Consider the following 26,617-nt stretch of genomic DNA (forward strand, 5'->3'; position numbering starts at 1 on the left):
TTAATATTTTTATTACGGCAGATTAAACACTTTTCCTATATTAATTTGTTCACGCCTCACCCCCCCCCCCAGCCCCCGTGTGTGTGTGTGTGTGCATGTGTGTGCATGTGTTTGCATGTACGTCTGGGGATTGCCAGTTCCAGGTCCTTTGTTCATTTTTTTTCTGCTTGGATATTTCATTTTTTCTTGCCAATTTTTTCCAGCTATTTATATATGTCAGAAACTCTTTGTTACCACATTTCAACTATTTCTTCCTGACTTGAGTGATATTTGTGTAGCTGGAAGCTTTACATTTTTATGGAGTCATATCTCTAGAACTTTATGTGTTTTGGTGTTATGCTCAAAGAAGCCTTTCTAATCTTATTTTTATATAAACAGTTTCCTCTAGCTGTTTGTTTTTCTTTTACATCTGAGCTTTTAATCTATTTGGTTTTGAGACGAATTCTGCAGTTCCCAGGCACTTCGTAATCATTTCCCCTGATTCTGTTTAAACCAGGTTTACATTTTTTAAATGACTGGGAAATACTGAACATTTTATTCTTCTTTTATTTTTGCATTATTATTTTTTAAGATACATTTTTATTGATTTCAGGCAGGAAGGGAGAGGGAGGGATAAAAACAGCAATGATGAGAGGGAATCATTGATCAGCTGCCTCTTGCATGCCCCACACTAGTGACTGAGCCCACAACTCAGGCCTGCGCCCTGACCAGGAATCGAACCGTGACCTCCTGGTTCATAGGTCGATGCTCAACCACTGAGCCACGCTGGCCGGGCAATTCCTATTTTGAAGAGTTACTGCACATATAGCACATAATAGGGTTCTGAGAACCCTTTTCTTACCTTTGTTTCACCCTAGGACACTGGTCTCCTTTTAGCAGGATGATAGCATGGTCAGAATAGCAAGGTCACAGACTCCAGGGCTAACCCCGGGTCTGCACTGCACAGCAACGAGAGAGTGACCTGCGAGTGCTGAGCCTCTTAGTGCTGCAGGATCTCTTTTGCAAAACAGGGGAGTCATGGTAGCTCCGCCACAGGCTGTTGAGGAGCAGAGGCATAAACATGGGGCATGTCTTAAGTGCAAGGTATCATTTTTGTTTTCCTTGGGTCAAGACTCCCCTAGCTATTTCATGAGTTAGCAACTTCCCCAACTAAATTAAAACTTTTGGCGGGCTGGGGTTGTGTCTTAATCATCCTCTTATATTTCACAAAATAGCTATCAGAAATAGACAGAAATGGTCGATAAATAGTTATTGATTTTCTTTTAAAAAAATAACATCGAAAGGCATATTTCTTCAGGAGCAAAAGGTATCTTTTAGGAAAATGGCATAGTATTTCCTAATTAAAAAAGTATTTTTTCCATAACAATTTGAAACTTCAAATTTATAAGAATTTGTTATTTTGCATTTAAGACAGTTGTTGAACATGAACAATTTAAGTACTTTACATATTGTCAGCAAATGTAAATATTTCTCAGTATGCTCACTATAAAATCATTGATGTAACTCAGAGTTAAAATAATAACTTAATACCAGATATTGATCTGTGAAATAATTTAATATCATGAAAGCTGATTTGAATTGCTTGCCATTCTTTATGTTTCAAATAATTACCAGAAGGTGAAAAGCTCATCTCTTTACTCAAATTCAGAATACAGAATGATATAGCTTTCTGAATATATGTGTAGAAATTGAAATTTTAAGTTCTAATTTGATTTGCAGAGAAAATGATATTTAATCTTTCTGAAGTTGTGCCTGGTTTTAGTAAGACCATGAAATATTAATTTAATGCATCTTAACTCTAGTCTATTGGATGTAATACAGATATAATATAAAGTCAATAGAATATTAAAGGAAGAGAGGTTAAGAATCAAAGGAATAGAGTTTAAAGATTTAGAAAAGAAATTATTATAGATACTTATAGGAAATATGAGGGAAAATACCTTGTCTTTTTGCAATTTTCTCTACTATTGTACAATGCCTTAAAGGTTGAAAAGATGTTCTTTGTGAAAACAACACTCAAAGAAGGCTTTATGATTTATTCTATTACTATTGTGGTATTATGAACTTTCTAATTTAGGATTTTTAAAAGTTTGGAACTCAGGTTAAAATGAAAGACAATATTTGATAGATGCATGTTTGGTTGCACCATCTGCTTTTAATATTTATTTGATAATCATTTTTCTTCACTGTTTCTTGAAATAACTTTGAAAATGGTTATCATGAATCAATCATAACAATTACATGTTGAAAATTGAAGTGTTTCCCCCAGAATCTGTGATTGGCATAATATTATGCCAATATTATGACCTGTAGTCTATTATAAATATGAACCTTTTTAATGTTTAAGGCAAGAGGTTATGCTATTTCCCTTTATGAACAATCATTGTTTTTGAGTTTTCACTCTGTTGGGATTTGATAATAAAAAAATAAGTAAGACAAAATCCTTGTCCTGTCAGGTCTCATAATTCAATGGAAAAACACACATGTGCACAATTATTTAGGAAACTATATATAATCAGTGCAATAGGATACTGAAGTGATAAGAAAGTACAGGGTGAAGGAGTAAGTAAATTATTTTTATAGTCAGAAAAGGAGACATTATATTAGAGACCCAAGAAAAGGTGGAGTGAAAAGATCTGTGTAGAAGGGATTGGAAAAATGGAGTCATATGGCTTATTTTGATGGATGGCTGGTGAACGTGTGGTAAAGAGGCAAGGAGTGGCAGGGATATACAAAGAAATATATTCATTGTCTCACAAACATGTAACGTATAGGCCCTGTCTTAAAGTCCTTTGTTGTTACTAAAATGTATATAATATAAATTGGGCCCTAACTGGTTTGGCTCAGTGGATAGAGCATCGCCCTGTGGACTGAAGGGTCCCAGGTTCGATTCCAGTCAAGGGCATGTACCTTGGTTGCGGGCACATCCCCAGTAGGGGGTGTGCAGGAGGCAGCTGATCGATGTTTCTCTCTCATCGATGTTTCTAACTCTCTATCCCTCTCCTTTCCTCTCTAAAAAAATCAATAAAATATATTTAAAAAAATAAATTGGCGAGTACCTTAAGGGCACAGATTATGTCTTCTTTGTCTCTGTACCTTAAACAAGTAGCACAGTGACATAAACAAGATGCAAGTTATAAATTGCTACAAGAATCAATGAATAGTTAAAATGAAATGAATCAAGCACGCTGAGTATTAAAGTGAAGTGGATCTTAGAAAGTAATGGAGTCCAGTCACAGACATCCCCTGAATCCTTCCTATATAAACACTTAGTAAATGATTTTGTAGCTTCTCCATAATAACTTTTAGTAATGTAATGCTTTTACATAGATTTGTTTGCAGTTAGAAAAACCCAGGTAGTCACAAACATTCCTGAAAGATTGCCGAAATATTCTGTTTGTCTGCCAGCCATTTCTGGAACAGAGCCTCTAGGCTACAGTCTCTGGTCCCCAGTCCCACCATCCCCAACATTAGAGCGATGCCAGGCTCTGCCAGTACAGCGACCTCACCCCTAACTATACTTGTGCCCAGAAATAGAGTGCAGACTTAAGCTGGTGTAATAATAGTATCCTGACTTCCCAGCAACAATTGACTGGGTTAAATATATAGGCACTTGTCCTAAGTGAGGCTAATTAAAATCCTCTCAGATTTCATTGGAATCATATCTGAGAAACAGCCAGCATTTCTGGTGGCTGATCTTCTACAATATGAAACTCAGGAGGCGTCAACAGCCCCAATTTCTGAAATATATAAAAAGTCAAGTTGTAGAAAGAAAACTAGAATGAATATGAAAAGCGTCTCTGAGGCTGAGGGGAAGTGAATGCTGATGACATGCGAGTCCCCGTATTCCTGCTTCTTTTATGGACGGACTGCTGATATTTAGCATCAATTAACCAGTATCTTTTCCACAGACAGTCCTTTTTATGTCACAGCTATTCTTATTGTGTGTGTGTTCTGCATTTGTTTTTGTTTAAACTGAGTTTCTGTTATCTGCAACTATAGCACCAATATACTTGGCAATCTGACTTATACCTTTTAGATCGTCAGTCTCAGCAGTGGTTGGTCATTCCTCTGCTTAGTCAAGACCCAAATCTATGATCACTGACTTTGGCCAGGATTCTGATTCTGATTCCTGTCCGCTGCCTTGCTTGATGGTCTGCATTTGTATTCTGTGTTTATCAGCTGGATTTAACTGGTTTAGGGGCTTAGGAGTTATATAAATAGAACATGTGACATAGTTTTTGATTGAACCATAAATTTAAAGAAATGTGTTTAAAAATCTCAGCCATGCTATGGGGTGAAAAGTTGGAAAAATTAATTCCTTTTTTAGTACTCTAACAGTTCATGAAGTATTTCCCAATGCCAGACTTTTTTTTAAAGCCTCTTTGTGAAAACAGTGTAGATTTCTAATTATTTTTTTAAAATATATTTTATTGATTTTTTTACAGAGAGGAAGGGAGAGAGAGAGTTAGAAACATCGATGAGAGAGAAACATCGATCAGCTGCCTCCTGCACATCTCCTACTGGGGATGTGCCCGCAACCAACCAAGGTACATGCCCTTGACTGGAATTGAACCTGGGACCTTTCAGTCTGCAGGCCGACGCTCTATCCACTGAGCAAAACCGGTTTTGGCAGATTTCTAATTATTATTGGGCACATTTAGACTTGGATAAAGTAAATCAGCTGAACTACTGTTAAAAACAGCAAGAGTTAACAAATAAATGTTTTTCATAATTACTGGAAGAACATCAGGACGTTTGCAAGTTTACTAGGAAGCATGTGTGAGGGACTCATGCCTGCTGAGATGACGTGAGACTAGGTCTAAAGTTGCTTAATATTGTCACGAGAATATGAAAGAATGGGAGGGGGCATTGATTTCACAGCCTTAAGAAATCCATTAGTAACATGGGTAAAAAGAAGTAGCATCTTACAAAGATAAGATCTATGAAGTTTTAGAAGAGTAGATGGAACTTACTATCATTGAGTGAAAGGCTTTAACATTTGAGGGTGTTGGGATAAGTTTTCTGAGTTGTCTAACCACAGACTTTTGATAGTTTGTGGATCTGTGCAATTGGTGACCCAAATTTACACACACACACACACACACACACACACACACACACATATTCTATATAATTAAAGCCTAATAGGCTAAGTGTCCAGTGGGCCGTTCAATCAATCAAAGCGTAATATGCTAATGATATGCTAAGGCCGCTCAACCGCTGGCTATGATGTGCACTGACCACCAGGGGGAAGATGCTCCAACTGGTAGGTTAGCTTGCTGCTGGGGTCCGGTCAATTGGGACTGAGCGAGATGGGCCAGACATACCCTGAAGCTCTCCCTTAGCCTGGCCTGCCCCCTCTCGAAATCCGGGACCCCTTGGGGGATGTTGGAGAGTTGGTTTTGGCCTGATCTCGAAGGCCAGGCCGAGGGACTCCACTGGTGCACGAATTTGTGCACTGGGACTCTAGTATACATATATATGCTTATATCCATTAAAAATAAAATAGTTTAAAAATAAATTGGAGTAAACTGGGAGAAAAGTCTTTGTAATTCATACTAATAACAGAAGACTATATCTAGAACTGTTAGAGAATAAAAACAACAAGCATAACCCAGCATGTTTTCTCCCATATGTATACCCTGGAGATACTCTCATATAATATAGAAAAGTATACAAGAATATACGTTTTTATAGCCAACTTAACTACAAGAGGGAAACATCTCTAAACAACTGAAATGTTCATGGATAGGAGAACCTCTGCATGAAAAAGAATGAAATGCAGCTGTGTGTAACAACACAGCTAAACCTCAAAAATGTACCAGAGAAAAAAGAAGTTGTAGAATGATGTGTGGAGTATGATATCATTCATATAAAGCGGTCAACTCTAAACTAATAAATACAGCATATTGTTTTGAGGTACATAGGTAATAAAAATAAACTGACACCATGGGGATTATATTTTGGATGCTTGTAATTTCTGGGGAGGGAGGAAGGGAAATGTGACCACTGAGGAATACACTGGAATTTGAATGTTTTCATTAGCCACTGATTTCTTAGGCTGCATTGTAAGAATGAAGATTATGTTTTTATATTGCTATGCAATGTTTCACAATAAGAATACCTAAAACAAACAATCCTATATAATAAAGAGCTAATTTGCTAATTAGACCAGACAGCGGAACGACCGTCTGATGACCATCTGGATGAAGGCAGGGGCTGGGAGGGCCGAGCCCCTTGCATGAATTTTATGAACCGGGCCTCTAGTTATAAATAAAATCATGAGAGAAAAATGGGTAAAAGAGGGTTTCCTTCTTTTTAGAAACATTGACAGCTCAGAAGTTTTGTTTAAGCAATGAGGAAGCAAACAAAATTTGAGGAATATGGTGACTTGCTGAGATGCCAACCTAAGAGTGGTTTAACAAAAGGAATTCTCTGTGTAAGATGCTTTCAAGTATGGAAACAAGTAAAAAAATAATTCTAATAGAAAACTCAAGAACAGGACCAGTGCCATTGGGTGAGATTTTGAATTGCCTAGATCCGTGGTCGGAAAACTGCGGCTCGCGAGCCACATGTGGCTCTTTGGCCCCTTGATTGTGGCTCTTCCATAAAATACCATGTGCAGGCGTGCACGTACAGTGTGATTGAAACTTCCTGGCCCATGCGCAGAAGTCGGTATTTTGTAGAAGAGCCACACTCAAGGGGCCAAAGAGCCGCATGTGGCTCGCGAGCCGCAGTTTGCCGACCACTGGCCTAGATGATTTGAGGCTGGGCTTCTGTCTGGGGCAGTCTTCACATACACTTAATTTCTGTTTTATTCTGTTCCTCAAGATACAGACTTCTGGGGTCTCCTAGGACTGGGTTAATTTTCCAGGGCACTTATGCTTGGCAGAGATTGGACTCCTTCCTTTGTTTCCAAAATTTTGTATGTCTATTACAAGTACTGCCCAGGCTCTCAGCTGCCTCCTACAAGTCAGGTGTTGCCCTGGTAAGAGTGGCTTTACATGTTGGTCTCACCTCTCTGGATTCTGCCTTCTATCAGATCTTGAACTAGCTATTCATTATCACCTTGTTAATTCTCAGATGCTTTTATGAAGATTTAAAAAATATGTTTTCACCAGATTTTATTAGCATTTTTTATTAAAAATATCTGAAAGCATAGAAGTGTTACCCAGTTCCACATTTTTGAAACAATTCATTTTCTTCTTTTTTATTATATTTTTTCTAGTAATTTTGTGTAAAAGAGGAAATAGGAATATATGTTTCAACTACAATTTTCATCAAATTAAAAAATTGAATGTTTATATAAAATAGAACTTAATTATGTACTTTCCTACAGCTTCCTTTCCTTTAATAAGTTGGTCTTGATGGAGTAAATTGATTTATTCAAAAAGCACTGTACTTGGATTCATGGTGTTCTTTCGTTGCACTCTTCCCTAAGTAGTCTTTTTACACTGAATGAATTTACTAATTTCAGTCAGGATTTTCGAGTTGTAAAATAAAAAAAAAATGAACTAAATTATTTCTAATCTCCAAGCTCTATAATGCTTTAGGTCTACAAATTTGAAAAGGTAGCTACTATTAGTTCTATTATAAAATTGTAACAGCAAACCAGGGGACCAAAGAACCCTCTTTAATGAGGATTTTCATATTTGGTGTTCCTACGTAGGATCAGAATAGTCTTGGTAGAAGAAAGAGTATATTGTTGGATTTCCTTACATTTTAAACGTAACTTAGTATTGATTTTTACATATATATATATATATATATATATACACACACACATACACACACACACACACAATAATACGAGAAGCCTTACCCTATCAGTTTTTGAACTGACCATTTTTACTGAAATTAAATATACATGAATATTGATTTATGATATGTAAATATTTTTCTTCCTAATTAGGTCTCGAAATACTGCAAGTAGCCATGCCTGAAAACAAGACAGCTTCCTCTTCTCCCCCTGGAGATGATCAAACCAAGAAAGGTAAAGTTATCCGTAAGCGATTTTCTTTGAAACCAGGTCATAGGTCAGTGATGGTGAACCTTTTGAGCTCGGCGTGTCAGCATTTTGAAAAACCCTAACTTAACTCTGGTACCGTGACACATAGAGAAATTTTTTGATATTTGCAACCATAGTAAAACAAAGACTTATATTTTTGATATTTATTTTATATATTTAAATGCCATTTAACAAAGAAAAATCAACCAAAAAAAATGAGTTCGCGTGTCACCTCTGACACGCGTGTCATAGGTTCGCCATCACTGTTAAGTGCAATTCAGTCGGTCACAGAAGGAAGCAGCTCCAAAGGCAGTAAGACGTCTTCTCCAGGCTCAGGGGTCACAAACCCAAACTTGCAGGGGCAGGAAGGTGAGGGGAGCAGAAGGAGTGCGTTGGTTTAAGAAAAACCCACTGTCCGGATTAGCTAGTAAGTTGAGGATATTTGTATTTCGATGACATGAGATCCAATATTTGGAATGCTGGCACAAATAGTGATCATCAGTTAAAACTAATTTCTGTCTCTTTGGCATCAGTCCTCCATTAAGCTCCCCATCCTCCATGCAAAACAACCGACCTCTAAAGAGAGCGTTCAGTTCATCAAGCAAAGCACTGAGATGTCTATGATCAGGCCTCAGTGTTTGTTGCTATGTCTTGGCGGATTTTAAGCTTTTGTGCCCAAAGCAATCACTGCTGGCTGAGGTACTGAACCTAGTTACCCACCACCCTTCAGATACGTTTGTCATTAACTCTGTCATTAATGTCACAAACACACTGCGTGAGGTCTTATTTATTCATTTCTACCAGATATGATTTAACATAATATTTTTCTCAACATCAACATTAAATTCTTTCCTTGGTTGTGTCAATCATCATGAAGCTATTGTGGTCATATCAAAATACTTATTATACTATAAGTAATTGGCCCGTAAGTTTTCTTAGTTTGTTCTTACCAGATGTTCACAATTGAAGTAGAGAATGTTTGTTCATTTTCTATTCTCTGAGAAAAATAATATAATATTTTAATTATTTTTCTTGAACGTTTGGCTGAATTTATGTTTTAATTTTTAGGGACATGTTAAACTATTGATATAAAATATTCAGTGGTTATAGGACTATTTAGACTTTCCACTTATTCTTAATTCACTATTGGCAAGTTATTCATTTTTTTAATTTAAAACTTCGGTCACTTGGTTACATTTTAAATGTATTAGTACTAATAGTGTCTTAGTTATATCTCTCTATATGCAGCTATTCCTCCTTTACATTCATGACATTGGATTTGTTTCTTCCATTTCTATTCTTTTCTCTTGATCAATTTTGCCAGACGTGTTCATTTGTGTTCACTTTTTCAAAGTAATAATTTATGACCTTTTTAAGTATCTTGAGTTTTTTTTTTGTTGGTTTACTTTCTATTTCATTAACTTCAGGTATGATTACCTCTTCTACTTTCTTTTGGTCCCCGCCCACCCGCCCCAGACACAGGTATTCTTAATTAGGATGCTCAGATCACTAATTTTTTTTAGCGTTTTTTAATTTTCAAATATAATTATTTAAAGATACAAATTTCCCTTGACATATCAGGTAAATAATAATAATTAAATAAAGAATTGGACTGTCATATCACACTTAAATGAAGTAGAGATTTACTCAGTATGAAGCTTTACAATAAAGCACTTATAAGCACTGCTGTGTTTAACTTTAATTCACACACCATAAAAACTTACCTCTCTCGAGTATACAATCCAACGTTTTTAGTATAAGCACAGTATTGTGCGACCATCACCACCATCTAATTCCAGAACACTTTCATAACCCCCCAAAGAACCTATAACAGTGGTTCTCAACCTGCCTAATGCCGTAACCCTTTAATACAGTTCCTCATGTGGTGGTGACCCCCAACCATAAAATTATTTTCATTACTACTTCATCACTATAATTTTGCTACTGTTATGAATCATCATGCAAATATCTGATATGCAGGATGTATTTTCATTGTTACAAATCGAACATAATCAAAGCATAGTGATGAATCACAAAAACAATATGTAATTATATATGTGTTTTCCGAAGGTCTTAGGCGACCCTCGTGAAAGGGTCTTTCGACCCCCAAAGTGGTCGCAACCCACAGGTTGAGAACCGCTGCCCTAGAACATTAGCAGTCACCTCCATTCTCCGTCCACCACGGTGCCCCGGTAACCCCAAATATACCTGTTTGTGGATAGATCATGGGCCCGGTGGACACAGACCAGCTCCTGGCGCAAACCTTTTGCCCTCTGGCTGGCTCCCAGCTCGCAGGTGTGCAAGTCAGTAAGCCCTGGCCTCGGAGCAGCCCGGAGGCCAAGAACCCAGCCGCCGCCCAGGCTGTGCAGGGGCTGAGTCATGGGCCAGGGCGGGTGGAGCCCCTGGTGCGGGCTCCTCCAGGGGAAGGACAAGCACCTCGGCACCGGTGCGGGCAGCTGCGCCCGGAGCCCTGCTGGCGGCCTCACCTGCATGTCTATGGAGAAGCCCCACCAGCAGCTCCTACGGACCCCCAGCGGGGAGCGGACGGACCCACCAGCGGGGAGCGGGCGGACCCCCCAGCGGGGAGCGGGCGGACCCACCAGCGGGGAGCGGGCGGACCCACCAGCGGGGAGCGGGGCGGACCCACCAGCGGGGAGCGGGCGGACCCCCCAGCGGGGAGCGGGCGGACCCCCCAGCGGGGAGCGGGCGGACCCACCAGCGGGGAGCGGGCGGACCCACCAGCGGGGAGCGGGCGGACCCACCAGCGGGGAGCGGGCGGGGGAGCGGGCGGACCCACCAGCGGGGAGCGGGCGGGGAGCGGGCGGACCCACCAGCGGGGAGCGGGCGGGGAGCGGGCGGACCCACCAGCGGGGAGCGGGCGGACCCACCAGCGGGGAGCGGGCGGACCCACCAGCGGGGAGCGGGCGGGACCCACCAGCGGGGAGCGGGCGGACCCACCAGCGGGGAGCGGGCGGACCCACCAGCGGGGAGCGGGCGGACCCACCAGCGGGGAGCGGGCGGACCCACCAGCGGGGAGCGGGCGGACCCACCAGCGGGGAGCGGGCGGACCCACCAGCGGGGAGCGGGCGGACCCCCAGCGGGGAGCGGGCGGACCCCCAGCGGGGAGCGGGCGGACCCACCAGCGGGGAGCGGGCGGACCCACCAGCGGGGAGCGGGCGGACCCCACCAGCGGGGAGCGGGCGGACCCACCAGCGGGGAGCGGGGCGGACCAACCAGCGGGGAGCGGGCGGACCCCCAGCGGGGAGCGGGCGGACCAACCAGCGGGGAGCGGGCGGACCCCCAGCGGGGAGCGGGCGGACCAACCAGCGGGGAGCGGGCGGACCCCCAGCGGGGAGCGGGCGGACCAACCAGCGGGGAGCGGGCGGACCCCCAGCGGGGAGCGGGCGGACCAACCAGCGGGGAGCGGGCGGACCAACCAGCGGGAGCGGGCGGACCAACCAGCGGGGAGCGGGCGGACCCCCAGCGGGGAGCGGGCGGACCAACCAGCGGGGAGCGGGCGGACCCCCAGCGGGGAGCGGGCGGACCAACCAGCGGGGAGCGGGCGGACCCCCAGCGGGGAGCGGGCGGACCAACCAGCGGGGAGCGGGCGGACCCCCAGCGGGGAGCGGGCGGACCAACCAGCACATGCGCACAAGGAGCCTCGGGCCGCAACCTGGCCTGGAAGCCTGAGTGCACGTGGCCGGGCCCACAGGGCCTGGTTTTGGGGGCAGCGGCAGGAAGGCCTGGGGCGGGGGGGGGGGGGGCTGGGGGGGGGGGCGCTGTGCGGAAGAGCCTGTCCTGCCAGCGCGCATGCGCGGAGACCTCCCTGCGGTGACGCTGCGCACGTGGCAGTGGCTCCCGATCTGCCCGTGGCCCCGCCACGCGAGCCCGGCCGCCCGCACCGACTGTGGGGCCCACCTGCCTGGCGGGGGTGCAGGGCCCGCACCCCATGTGTGCGGGGAGGGCGGACCTGCCCTTGGGCGCCACTGCGGCCCCAGGGCCCACCGGGACCTTCAGGCCTCCCTGGGGCTGATGCTGGCGGACTATGCCCGGAGGACCGGACCACCGGCCGCCAGGACAGGCCGCAGCAGGGACTGCGGAGCCTGCAGGTCTGAAGGCGGCACCGCCCGGGGCAGGAGGGCAGGAGGGCATCAGGGCAGGAGGGCATCAGGGCAGGAGGGGTGCAGGGCAGGAGGGCAGGAGGGGTGCAGGGCAGGAGGGCAGGAGGGGTGCAGGGCAGGAGGGCAGGAGGGGAGCAGGGCAGGAGGGCAGGAGGGGTGCAGGGCAGCAGGGCAGGAGGGGTGCAGGGCAGGAGGGGTGCAGGGCAGGAGGGCAGGAGGGGAGCAGGGCAGGAGGGCAGCAGGGCAGGAGGGCATCAGGGCAGGAGGGCAGCAGGGCAGGAGGGGTGCAGGGCAGGAGGGCAGGAGGGGAGCAGGGCAGGAGGGGTGCAGGGCAGGAGGGCAGGAGGGGAGCAGGGCAGGAGGGCAGGAGGGGGAAGGAGAGCAGGAGGGGGGCAGGGCAGGAGGGCAGCAGGGCAGGAGGGCAGCAGGGCAGGAGGGCAGGAGGGGGAAGGAGAGCAGGAGGGGGGCAGGGCAGGAGGGGGAAGGAGAGCAGGAGGGGGGCAGGGCAGGAGGGCAGGAGGGGGAAGGAGAGCAGGAGGGGGGCAGGGCAGGAGGGCAGGAGGGGGAAGGAGAGCAGGAGGGGGGCAGGGCAGGAGGGCAGGAGGGGGGCAAGGCAGGAGGGCAAGAGGGGAGCAGGAGGGCAGGAGGGGTGCAGGGCAGGAGGGCAGCAGGGCAGGAGGGGTGCAGGGCAGGAGGGCAGGAGGGGGAAGGAGGGCAGCAGGGCAGGAGGGGGGCAGGAGGGCAGCAGGGCCGGAGGGCAGCAGGGCAGGAGGGGGGCAGGAGGGCAGCAGGGCAGGAGGGGGGCAGGAGGGCAGCAGGGCAGGAGGGCAGCAGGGCAGGAGTGGGGCAGCAGGGCAGCAGCCCACTTGGCCCACCGCAGCCACAGCTACAAAGTCTTGCCCTCGGCTCAAACCTCGTGACACTGCCCAGACAGGGATGCCCACCTGGCAGGTGTCTGAGGTCCTCTCTGTGCCATCGCTCAGCATAGACACCGATGCCGCTTCTTTCCATATTTATTTCAACATTTCAGAGGTAACAGAAGTGCCCTGGCGGCAGGTGTGCGAGGCAGGATGGGGCACCAGTTGGGACATTTCATATAAATGAATTCACAAAGCGGTTGGCTTTGTGTGCCCGTCTTCTTTTAAACTAGAATTTTGTCAAGGTGCCTTTACGTGGATGAATACTATTCCTTTGCACAAATAGTCTACGTGTTGTGTCTACATTCATCGATAGGTGGATGTTTGGGTCATTTCCATTTTAGGGCTGTTAGGCATAACATTATGAAAATCCAAGTTATGAAAATCCACAGCTTCTTATGTGGGCATCTGTTTTCATTTCTGCTAGGTATACACTCAGGACGGGAATTGCTGGGTCGTTTCGTAACTTGATGTTTAACTTTGTAGTTGCCAAATTTTTCTCAAAGCATCTGCAATAGTTTACATTCCAAATAGCAATATCTGAGGATTCTAGTTTTTCCACATCCTTGGCAACACTTGTTAAATTCTGTTTTCGCCTTTTGAAAATAACATGATGGCCATCTTAGTGGGTGGGAGGTGGCATCTCATTGTGGCTTTGATTTGCATTTCCCTAATTACTAATGATGATAAGAATCTTTTATTTTTCTTCTTATTAAATTTGTTGGGCTGACATGGCTTAACACAAATATATAGATTTCAAGTGTACATTCCTATGATACATGACCTTTATATTGCATTGTGCACCCATAACCCAAAGTCAAATCATCTTCCATCGACACATATTTGATCATTTTACCCTCCACAACCCCTCCCTTCCTGCCTGGCGACCACCATCCCGTTGTCTGTGCCTGTGAGTTCTTGTTTTTCTTGTTTGTTCATTTGTTACTTTCCGTTTTATATCCCACATGTGGATGAGATCAAAGGGTTCTTAACTTTTTCTGTCTGACTTATTTGGCTTGACATGATATTCTCAAGGTCTGTCCATGATGGGGATATTTAAATGTACTCACTAGCCATTTGTATATCTTTTGAGAAATGTATATTCACATCTTTTGCCTATCTTAAAATTGAGTTATTTGTCTTTTTTATTGTTCAGTTGTAAGAATTCTTTATATGTTCCAGAAACTTCAGGCTTTTATGAAATACTAGAGGCCCAGTGCATGGATTTGTGAACTGGTGGGCTCCCTCAGCCTGGCCTGCACCCTCTCACAATCTGGGACCCCTCGTGGGGATGTTGGAGAGCCGGTTCTGGCCCAGTCCCCGCAGGCCAGGCAGAGAGACCCCACCCATGCACGAATCTGTGCACCGGGCCTGTAGTATGCATATAAGATCTTTGGTTAATCTCTTCCCACCCTCCCTCGTCCCCCCTCCTCTCTGAGATTCATCAGTCTGTTCCATGTTTCCATGCCTATGCATTGAGTGTCTGCCCCTTGGTGGTCAGTGAGCGTCATAGCTACTGGTCGAATGGTTGCTTAGGCTTTTATATATATAGATATGATGTGCAAATGTTTTTGCCTATAGTGACAGTTGTAGTTTCACTTTCTTAATAGTATTTAATTATTTTAAAAATGTATATTAACTGCTCTCTGAACTTTTTCTTTCCTTTCAAAAAGATAATGCCACATCACAAGCATTGGTTCCATTTGGTGCCCCTAAGGAAGCTGTTGAGATTTGTCATGAAGATAAAAGGACAAATACTGAAGGTGAGGACTGAATGTAAATTGTAATCTATGTAAACTATATTTATAGTCACTGATTAGTTTTTGATATCAATATTATGTTTTATTGAGCAATAAACCCTAAGTATCAATTAATAGTTAACAAATTAATTATATACAATATTAAGAATACAATATTATAATTTATTTTATTAATTACATATTGTTAATTGCAAACTTATTTATATTAATTGTTTATAATTTCACAAATGTATGAATTTTTAAATTAAACATTTTCTTTATTGCTTGTGCCATGACTGGCAGGTGCTAGAAACTTCCAGTTTAATGAGGATATGTCTTTTAGAAGAAGAATGAGGACTGATGTTTTCAAGGTGTGAAATCCAGAATTAAAAATTGTTCAGTGGGAATCCATAAAACATCTCTGAAAGTGTTGCTGATATGTGGAAAGTAATGATGAATGTGCACATTTGATGTACAGGGGTTCATAATTATATCTTCGGTCAGTCTGGTGGAGAACTTGATATCAAAAACTTTCAATCTTGATTAGTAAATGTCTGCTCTGGACATCTTCAGTTTGACAGGATAAAATGGAATAAGTTGCCATTTTGATTCTTTACCTACAAAATATGGAACAAATATATTACTTTGACTACAGCATCAGGAAGATTGAGAAGTGTAAAAGTAATCCCTTAAAATAAAGCTAGAAATGATTGAGGTACAGTCAAGAAGCATTTGAGTTTCAGGCTCAAGAGCGTGAACTTTATTTCTCAGTCTCTAGGCCTAGATATGTTTAAGTAGAGGCGTTACATAACTATGCTTGGAAATATTAGTCTGCTTTGCAGAATGATTCGGTTATAGGAGGATATGAGGAGACTGATTACCTTTTCATTACAGTCCAGGCTTAAGGTAATAAGGCTTCATTTATGAAGGATCAATGGCTATGAAAGCTGGGGATTAAAGAGACATTATAAAGGAACAAGATTTGATAATAACATAGGAACTTGAATGAAAAGAGGATTCCGCAATGATTTAACTATTACACACTTTGATAATGGGAACAGAGATGCAAGAAAGGAAATGAGGTTGAGTGGCATGAAAATGAGTTTAGTTTCAGAAATACCGGCTTTGCAAATGGGTTTGTCTCTTCACAACACCCTTTGGCTTGTTGGCCTTGAAAAAGTCCAAATGTTTAATACCAAGTAGAGTGGAGGTAGACCTGTCATCAAAAGTTTCATCTTGGTATATCTTTAGTCTCTCATCATAGCTTTACTTGCCAAATCATTCCTGATTATCTGCTCTGAGTCGGGTACCATTCTCTCTGCTTGGGATGTACCAGGCCCCTCCGGCAGAGCTCTCTGCATGAATCCCTTATCTTGTCCAGCTCTATGTCTGAGGATATCAATGTGTTTCTTTTCCTCTGTAGCCTTTCTGGCTTTGGCATGCAGTTTACTGTTGTCATGAATTTCTGTATTTCCTTATTTGTGGTATAGCAACTCCATGGGTACATTCTAATTCTAACGTCATCCTCCCATCCTGCAAAGGATCCCGCAGGTCCCACCTTTCCTTTTCTCCACTCAGTGTAGGGTCAGGCTCTAGGAAGGATATGTACATTTTGACATGGAGTTCAGGGTAAAGATAAGTCTAAAGATGTTTAGTTGGGGGTTAAGCACTTAGAGGAGAGAACTAAGAGAGAAAGTTATTTCTTACCAAGACTCATGCCTACGAGGAGAAATAGGCAATGAAGTGAGAGAAAGCGATCGAAGAAGAGCATTTCAGGGAAGTGTGTCTACTCTGTTCTGGAGTATAAAGAGTTAAAAGAGATGGGGAATGATAGGAGGTTATTGGATGGTGTTACTAAGATCTGGTGAGTGATTTTTTTTTGTTATAAAACAAATTTATTGAGGTAAATTTTAAGTACAATATAGTTCACTCATTTCAAGTCTGCAAGTCAGTGACTTTTGACAAATATACAGATTTATTTTACCGTTATCTTAAACAGGATATGGAATCTTCCATTTTTTAAAATATATTTTTATTGATTTCAGAGAGGAAGGGAAAGGAAGAGAGAGAGAAACATCAGTGATGAGAGAGAATCATTAATTGGCTGCCTCCTGCACACCCCACACTGAGGATCGAGCCTGCAACCCAACCCGGGCATGTGCCCTAACCAGGAATGGAACCCTGTCCACCTGGTTTATAGGTCGACGCTCAATCCCTGAGCCACACGGGCCTGGCTAGAGTCTTCCATTTTTCCAGAAAGTTCATTCATGCCCTCTGTAGTGAGTCTCATTCTACCCATTCCCCATATCCACTTATAGGGTTTGAGTTTTACCATTCTAAAATTCCAGATGCATGGTAGTTATTATGGCTGGGTGAATAAATCATGTACACACCCATGTCACTGAGCAAGGAGAGTTGACAGTTCATGAACATAGTATTTTTACAACGCAACCAGCCAGTCCATATTTTCTCTCAAATGGAAGTTTCTTGTTGCAGAGTCTCCACAAACCTCAGCTCTGGCCCAGATCCAGGAGGATCTGTCCGCTTATACACTGACGCTGAGCACGAACATTGGGGTTGGGCAGATGGTTAGAGAGGATGAGGGTCCTGCTTGAGCCGAGTTCTTTGACCACCCTGGCCACCTGTGCACGGCCTTCACCAGGAGCAGCTCTGTCAATTAACGTTTGACTAAGACCATTAATTCTCTTTGCATCATGGGATTTTAGGTGAAAAATATTTTATATGGCACCCTACCAACCCATTCACTTATTAAATGAGAAATCTCGGGTTAGAGATTGAGTAGTTTTAGCTTAGGAAGCAGAGTTAATTATCAGTCAAGTGGAAAAAAATGAACGTGGACACCTAGTTCAGTGATGGAGGCGCCTCTTTAAGGTGGGAAAAATGAAAAAGCAAAGCCGAGCAGAGGTTTAACCAATGCCATGCATACGTTAGGATAAAACCAGTCAGAAGAACTCTAGAATCCTGGTTCTGTCTCGTGCTGCTTATGATGCCAAGTCTTTCCCAGAATTTCAATGCAAAATGTAACTCATAGTATCTTACACTCCACACTGTACTACATGTACGATGTTAACACCAAGCCATAAGGGTGCTATGGAAATCAATTAGTAATCACACAATGGGTTGAAAGTGGCACCTGCAGAAAAATGTTAAATGAGTCATTACCATCCTTGTTTTCCCCCCATTTAATAAAGCAAAGCAAATGTTTTGAGTGTAAGGACAACTGCCTAGTTGTTAAATGTCTATTAAAATCTTCTTATTTCTAGAAGGAAGGGCAACATGCCCTTATCCAGATACTTGGTCCTTTGACTATTACAGAGATGAAAGTATACATTTCTCTGTGTATGAACTAAAGAGGAAATATGTAATAGAACACGTGGGAAATAGTCACAGCAAGTATATGTGTTCAGTATGCCAAAGTAAACTGGTATCTTGAAGGAACATTCAAAAACAAGTGAGATGTGAAGCATTTGAGATGCCCTGAAATATGTTTATAGGACTGCTTCTCTTTGCCACATTTTTAAAAATAAGAAAACAGCCCTCGTAGTAGAGCTTATATTCCATAGCCAGGGAGATAGAGTTCAGGTACCAGCTCTCCCGCCTGTCAGTTGTGTGGAATTTGACATGTTTTATAACTTCTCTCAGCCTTAGTTCCCTCGCTTATGAAATCAAGGAAATGTATATATGTCCATAGAAGTTGTCCTTTTGGAGGAGGAGATTAGGAGACTGCGTTTAAAAGACTGCAGTTGCAATGGAGATACCTAAATTATGGACAACTCTGTAGGCTGGCATTGAAACAAAAGGCACAGTCAGTAGGCAGTAGCATTACCTCTGTGTTTCTCAAGGTCAATTGAAATGAGGTCATCACACGCTTCTCATTGAGGCACCGACCCTATTTTGTGTCTTGCATTTAAGATCAGTAACTATAATCCTTTAAGATGAGCAGCTATAATCCAGCCTAGTAGAGTCCTTAAGCACAAAAGGACTGCAAGTAAGCACTTTGGTGGAGTTTCATGGACAGCTTTGCTGTGCTTCTGCAGCCTTCACATGATGCCGGACATGCCAGGATTAGAGGCACTGAGGCATATGAGACTGAGCGGATTTGATGATGAGCACAACTTGCATGCTCTGGCGAGGACAGCAGTCACTCTCTGTAAGAGACTCCAGTTTTCAGAAATGGAAGGTAGAAAATGAGGTTATTATGAGGATGAAGGGGACTTTGTTTTATTTTTTGCAGCAAGAAAAACTAATGCTGGATTTAAGGAAGAAGTCCTTCAATATATGAGTGGATGGATATTATTTGCATTGGAAGAAGTGGAATCACTTTGAAGGGAGAATTTAAAATGTATTTCAAAGTCATTTTTAAAATTGATTTAGAATTTATTTAGAAACAAATGAATTACTGTTTTCTGCCTTTTTTTCTTTACTTCGCCCCCCCTCCCCCACCATAGTTAGTTCATAATGCTATGAAACACTTAAACTTAAGTTTGAAAATGTATTCTCGCTTCTTAGAATCCTTTTTATTTCTTACATTTTAAGTCATATATGATTTTTTTTAGATTTCAAAATTTTAGGAGGTTCATTCTGTAATTGTGACATATTTATCTACCTAGTTGTTAAAGCTTTGAGTATTAGTTTTAATAAAGCTGAATATTTTTGCATGTTCTCAACATCAAGGTTACTACACTGTGTATAACTGATGAGTAACTTCCACTGCCTGCTTTATCTTTAGGGGTGTACGAAGGCATTTACTTTGGTTACCCATCTCGGCGTCACAGCTGTTCTTTAGTAAATATTCCATCACCATGTGTCAACAAAATGATTTCACACATTGAAGATGTGGAGTCTAAAATAGAGGGACATTTGAAACAGGTAAGTGACATTTAAAGTGCTAACACTGTTGCAAGTGCTGTAAAGCATACAAAGGTATGTTAGCTAAAGAACCCAAGGAGTTGTTTTTTATGAAAGTTGAAATAGTTTCTAGAACCTTCGCTTAGCGGTCTAATTTTCTAATCTGGACATGATTTTGATAGTCTCACTTCAGATGGGTGAAACAACCTCATTAAATAGATTCCTCCCCCTACCTGTTTCTTCTTTATCCGAAGGCAATCATGCTAAGTAGTAATTTCCATAAGCCAACTTGACTAGTAAATTAAATAGTATTTACATTCTTTTTTGGGGGACACTAAACTGATTAGATGATTAGACGAGGACACTGGTGTATGAAAGGACAGTGTGCCCTTTTTAATGAGTTATTTTGTTCTAAAGAAATACCTAATAGGTCTGTTAAACAGAATATAATTATTCCTTCTTTGTCTTTTTAACCTGTTAGTTTGCCTTTATTATTCTGAAGGGAGTTCAGTCTTGAAACTGCTGAACATTCAATTATTTTCAAAGGGTGATTTAGAAATGATAAAAACATTCTCACACTCTTCTAAAGATTATATTTCTAAGCAATTAATGCATAAGTAGTGTGTTCACCTGGGAGGGTAAGTTTGCCAGAGAGCAGAGACCTGTGCTTCCTCTCTTCCTTCACCGCTGTTACAGGATCGCTCTGAGAAGGTTCTGGTCGGCCACCTGTGATGCTCGGTCTAGGGTTTGGTTGCCTGCAAGAAAAGCATTATAGTGCATTTGTTAAAATCTCAGGCTTTATAACTACACTAGAGGCCCGGTGCACAAAATTCGTGCACGGGGTGGGGGGTGTCCCTCAGCCCAGCCTGCACCCTCTCCAATCTGGGACCACCCGAGTGATCTCCAACTGCCCATTTAGGCCCGATCCTGGTGGACAGTTGTACATCCCTCTCACAATCCAGGGATGCTGGCTCCCAACCTCTCGCCTGCATGCCTGCCTGATTGCCCCTAACCACTTCTGCCTGCCAGCCTGATCACCCCCTAACCACTCCCCTGCCAGCCTGATTGATGCCTAACTGCTCCCCTGCTGGCCCAATTGCCCCTAACTGCCCTCCCCTGCTGGCCTGGTCACCCATAACTGTCCTCCCCTGCAGGCCTGGTTCCCTGCAGGCCTGGTTGTCCCCAACTTCTCTCCCCTGCAGGCCTGGTCCCCCCTAACTGCCCTCCCCTGCAAGCCTGGTCACCCCCAACTGCCCTCCCCTGCAGGCCTGGTCACCCCCAACTGCCCTCCCCTGCAGGCCTGGTTGCCCCTAACTCCCGTCCCCTGCCGGCCTGGTCACCCCTAGCTTCCCTCCCCTGCAGGCCTGGTCACCCCCAGCTGTCCTCCCCTGCAAGCCTGATCACTCCTAACTGCCCTCCCCTGCCAGCCTGGTTGCCCCCAACTGCCCTCCCCTGCAGGCCTGGTCCCCCCAAACTTCCCTACCCTGAAGGCCTGGGTCCCCCCCAACTTCCCTACCCTGAAAGCCTGGGTCCCCCCCAACTGCCCTCCCCTGCTGGCCTGATTGCCCACAATTGCCCTCCCCTGTCGGCCATCTTGTGTCCACATGGGGGTGGCCATCTTGTGTGTTGGAGTGATGGTCAATTTGCATATTGCCTCTATTAGGATAGGACATGCTGTGACCTTCAGGGAAATGGAGAGGCTGTGTTAAAAGTGCCAGCATACAACATGCATCCAATATGCATTAGCTATTGTTATTTCTGTAGTACTATTTATATCACCCTGCATCAGTGTTACATGATTTCTGCTGCTTCTTTGTTAGTGCTGCCTTCATTTGTCCACCCAAGAGCCTAATAGAGAGCAGGCACCCAGTACATGTCTTTTGAATGAAAAAAATAAATGGGGACCTGAAGCAGAGCCTTTCTTTTCTAGACACACCTGAGGCACCCATCTATCTGCTATAGTAAGAGCTACCATTTACCAAATATCGGCTATTCTTTAGGCACTTAGTAAATATGTATATTTTTGTGTTTATCCTTTATAGGAATCCTACTTTACTGGTGAAAATTCTAAGAATTAGACAAATCAAGTAATTTATATGTCACGTCACAGGTAGTAAGCATTAGAGTTGAAATTTGCACTGAGTTCCATCTGACTCCGAAGCCCATTTCAGCCTCTGTTTTATGACCCAAAAGGGCTGAAAAAGGTCTTAATTCTCATAAACATAGAGTGTCAGTTGGCATTTTGACAACATGAAATACACAGAATAATAATGTCAGAAAAACACACTTCTAGACAAAAACTGTGATAATAACGTAATGTGTCTACAAGTAGAAAATATGATATACATCTAAACTGCATGTAACTTATTGTGAAGTAAATGCTCATAATCTTTTCAAAATTTTACGACCTATTATAGACTTTCTATTTTTTTAATTTAAAAATAGTTTGTTTTATTATTGACTCTATATTTGGTAGATTTGCTGATGTCAATAGAGTAAGTTTACTTAAGTTTCTTATGCTATACTAATGGCCCGATGCACGAAATTCGTGAAAGGGCCTTGTCCCTTGCAGCCATGGCAGCTTGCCTCGGCCCTCACAGCCCGGCTTCGTCCAGAAGGTCATTTGGCTGTCCGTTCTAATTAGCATATTATGCTTTTATTATTATAGATTCTTGTTTAGGTCACCACAACTATTGATTAGATGTTTAGTTATCTATATTTTGAGGATGAACTGGTAGCTACCTATCTTCTTTAAAGATGATGTTTTTTCTGACTAACCTACTACAATGAGAAAAGAAGTTCCCATTATTTTTTGCAGAAATGAAATTTTGGTAATATTAGTTAGACAACTTTACATTCATATCCTTTCTTGAGAATTTTAAATTAAAGTAAATGAAGGAAACCGGGCTTGAAAGAAATATTTAAAAAATAGCTTGTGAATTTTTGATAAATAAAAGCTTTATTTCCAAAAAGGCAAACACATGAATTCTTATGGAATTCTAATGTGCATTTTCCTATAGATAATGACTCAAAATCAGCTAACCTGAGCCTATTCCTAATTTCAAGTAAAATAGATGACTTGTGTAAGAAATGTTTAAAATGAATAATTATCCTGCAGGAAATACTGAAGTTCTGTGTGTGTCTGGGCACATTTTAGTGATCCCAGAATGCCTGAATGAAATGCAGGGAAAAGGCATTTCTCCTCAACATTTTTTATCACTTGAAAACATCTACCCAATTAAAGTTGTCAACAGAGAGTACCTTGCAGAGGAGATTAACCTTTTTCATTTTATTCATTCATTGCCTACAACCCCAGGCACTGCCTTGTCCCTGCTGAGTGCTGGGGGACAGGGGCTCCCTCCTTCTCCACGTTCCAGTGGGACTGCATGTGCAGAGGCAAAGCAAGGCCGAGGAAAACAACTGGTGATGTCCAGCCAGAGCCCTGGCCCCAACTCCCATTGTACCCCCCATCAGGAGCTGCACAAAATAATTCTTTTTGTTGTTGTTAATCCTCATCCGAAGATATTTTCCATTGATTCTTTTAGAGCTGCGGTTCTCAACCTGTGGGTCGCGACCCCTTTGGGGATCGAACGACTCTTTCACTGGGGTCGCCTAAGACCATCGGAAAATACATATATAATTACATACTGTTTTTGTGATTAATCACTATGCTTTAATTATGTTCAATTTGTACCAATGAAATTAGGGGTCACCACAACATGAGGAACTGTATTAAAGGGTCGCGCATTAGGAAGGTTGAGAACCACTGTTTTAGAGAGAGTGAACAGGAGGAGGAGAGACAGAGAGAGAAACATGACTATGAGAGAGACACATCAATTGGCTGCCTGCACTGACTGGGGCCAGGGATTGAGCCTGCAACCTAGGTGCCTGTCCTTGACCAGAACGGAACCCTCCACCCTTCAATCCTCCGCTGAAGCTCTAACCGCAGAGATACACCGAGTAGGGCTGACCTACTGTGTCTTAGTGTGCGAGGTCTGCAGTAACAAGGGCCACAGGAGGGGCGGCTTATGCAACAGAAACATTTTTCTCATGGTTCTGAGGCTAGAAATGCACCCGCTATCAAGGTGTTGGCAGGGTTGATTTCTCCGGAGGCCTGTTTCCTGGGCTTGCGGGTGGCCGCCTTCTCCCTGTGTCTCCACATGGGGTGTGTGTGTGTGTGTGTGTGTGTGTCTGTCTGTCTGTCTAAATGTCTTCTTATAAGGACACCAGTCCTATTGGATTAGGGCCCACTCTAGTGACCTCTTACTCACTTAATTATCTGTACAGACTCTGTCTCCAAATATGGTCACATTCTGAGCCCAACTGGCTAGGGCCATCAAATAATCCTTATTTTGAGTGGCAGATCATCTGATTACTGTGGATTTTATAGTGAGGAGTCAAAGCAAGCAATGGGTTTAATTATCTCTTTCTATTCTTTAAACCTCATGTTTTCATACTCCAACTCTTGGAAAGTTTGTGCAGCGAGGAAGACAGACTGGTCCCTGAAGCATCCAGCAGGCAGCACAGGGAAGGGGGTGTTTGCCCAAGTGCAGGTTTATTTAAATCTCCTGCTAAGGCCCCCAAGTCTGAAAGTCCCAGGTTCTCGCCTTTTACTTTGTTCAGTCCACAGTGATGTTTCCTGTGGTGAGGTTAGGCTTTTCCTGGGGGCTCGATGAGTGCAGTTTTGATAGGACGGGGTGGGGTTAAGGGCAGGGAGAAAGCAATGCCCTCCCAAGGCCAAGCAGCTTTTCCTCTTCATTTAATTTGCAACAGTTTCACTTTTGTCAAAATTGTCTGTTATGTTTCTCTACAGACCCTTGATTTTTAAAACACTACTTTATTGAGATAATTTACATGCTGTAAAGTTTGCCTTTTAAAGTGCACAATTCAATGGCCTTTAGTGTATTTTTCAGAGCAGTGTAACCATTGCTATAATCACAAAAGACCTTACATTATATGATCCCATTAATAGAAATGTCACAAATAGGCCGGTCTGTAGAGACAGAAGACAGGTGGATGGTTTTCTAGGGCTGGGCGACTGCTGATGGATATGGTGTCTCCTCTTGGTATCATGCTTGCGTATTTTTAATAAGGGTAATTTTAATCTTTTATTAGATAAAGCTGTAAGTAATTAAAAGTGGCCATCTACTTTGGGTATGAAATACATTATAGGAGTGAAAGATCCATCTTTTTTGGATCAACCATTATAGTTTGTTTGCTCCTGATGCCACAGCGGACTCCTTTCTGTCAGGATAAATGCTGTAGAGCCCTTGATTAGCAGAAATGCATCTGCCATACGCTTGTGCATCCACTCATAGCATTTTCACTGCAGTTCTGAATCTTGAAAAGAGAATTCTTCGGAGTAGTTACTACAGACAATGTTTCTCTATATTTATTTTTGCAAAGAATGAGAAAACACTCCAAAATGATGGAAATAATAGCCTGTATAACTTCCCATACAAATGAAGGCTTTCTTTTATTTTTCTGCCACCTTATTTTATTAGACTTGAGATACTTTTATTTAATTTGAAATGATCTCCACTGAATTGAAACTTTTTATTTAATCAATTCAAGTCAGTAAGATGCAGCCATGATTTAAAGGAATGGCATAGAGAGAAAGCACAGATGCTCCTTGACCTCTGATGGGGTTACGTCCTGATAAATGCATTTAATACACCTGCCTTGCTGAACATTATAGCTTAGCCAAGCCTGCCTTCGACGTGTGCAGAACACTTATACTAGACTACAGTTGGGCAAAGTCCTCTAACACGCTGGGTGTGCTGTAGAGTATTGGTTGTTTACCCCCTTGACTGTGTAGCTGTGGCTCGCTGTGCCACAAGAGAGTCTCTTACCATATATCACTAATCCAGGAAAAGATTTATTTACTTACTTATTTTAAAATATATTTTTATTGATTTCAGAGAGGAAGGGAGAGGGAGAGGGAGAAACACCCATGATGAGAGAGAATCATTAATTGGCTGCCTCCTGCATCCCCCCCAACTGGGGATCGAGCCCGCAACCCGGGCATGTGCCCTAGACCAGAATTGAACTTGGGACTCTTCAGTTCGCAGGCCGATGCACTATCTACTGAGCCAAACCAGCTAGGGCTAATCCAAGAAAGATTTAAATGAAAAATTCAAAGTACAGTTTCTACTGAATGTGTATCACTTTTGTACCATCATAAAGTCAAAATTTACTAAGTCAAACCATCCTAAGTCGGGGGACTGTCTGTATTTAGAAATCATTCTTTAAAATATAAATAATATATTTTACAAAAATAACCTTATCATCAATAGCAATGACAATAAAACTTTATTAAGTGCTTACTATACTATATCATAGGCTTAATATGCATGCTTTTGTTGGCTTTTTATTGAAACTTTGTAAGGAAATGCAGAGAGGGAAATGACCTCAGAGGTTGATTTTCCCCAAGGTCTCACGGTCAATGGCAAAACCATCCTCCAGGCAGGTGTGTCTGAGATCTAAGACCAGCCTGTTTATCACTGTGCTATGACATCTGTCCCTGAGATGTCAGTGAGAAGGACCAAAACACATGATTGTCAAAATGCTCAGAATTCTAATTGGAAAATTTTGCTTTGATTATACATTTCATATTTGTTTTTAATTTTGAAACCTACTACTTAATCATCTGACCCTCTTGACCAAATTTCTGATACATCCCCCAAGTGGTCCCAGATTGGAGAGAGTGCAGGCCAGGCTGAGGCACACCCCCCCTCCCATGCACGAATTTTGTGCACCGGGCCACTAGTCTATAATAATAAAAGTGTAATATGCTAATTAGACCAGACATCCTTCCGGACAACCTTCCGGACAAAGCTGGGGCTGCAAGGGAAGCCTGGGCCCCGGGTGCCTGCGGCGGCCAGAGGGAAGACAGGTACCGGGTGCTGGAGGGAAGCCAGTGCTGGCAGCCGGAGGAAGGAAGGCCTACTCTTGCACGAA

General features: G+C 43.2%; 1 protein-coding gene across 1 annotated transcript in view; it reads left to right on the plus strand.

The window, feature by feature from the left end:
• Nucleotides 1–12,056: 12,056 nt before the first annotated feature.
• Nucleotides 12,057–26,617, plus strand: part of CCDC178 (coiled-coil domain containing 178) — a 231,522-nt gene continuing 216,961 nt past the window's right edge. Inside the window, exons 1-4 of the mRNA XM_070419519.1 lie at nucleotides 12,057–12,120; nucleotides 13,093–13,164; nucleotides 14,723–14,812; nucleotides 19,539–19,678. Coding sequence (XP_070275620.1) covers nucleotides 12,057–12,120; nucleotides 13,093–13,164; nucleotides 14,723–14,812; nucleotides 19,539–19,678 — 366 coding nt within the window. The remainder of the gene's footprint in view (nucleotides 12,121–13,092; nucleotides 13,165–14,722; nucleotides 14,813–19,538; nucleotides 19,679–26,617) is intronic.

The sequence above is a fragment of the Myotis yumanensis genome, unplaced genomic scaffold, assembly GCF_028538775.1.
Source record: "Myotis yumanensis isolate MYYU_CA2020_CCGP unplaced genomic scaffold, mMyoYum1.0.hap1 SCAF_7, whole genome shotgun sequence".
Taxonomy (NCBI): Eukaryota; Metazoa; Chordata; class Mammalia; order Chiroptera; family Vespertilionidae; genus Myotis; species Myotis yumanensis.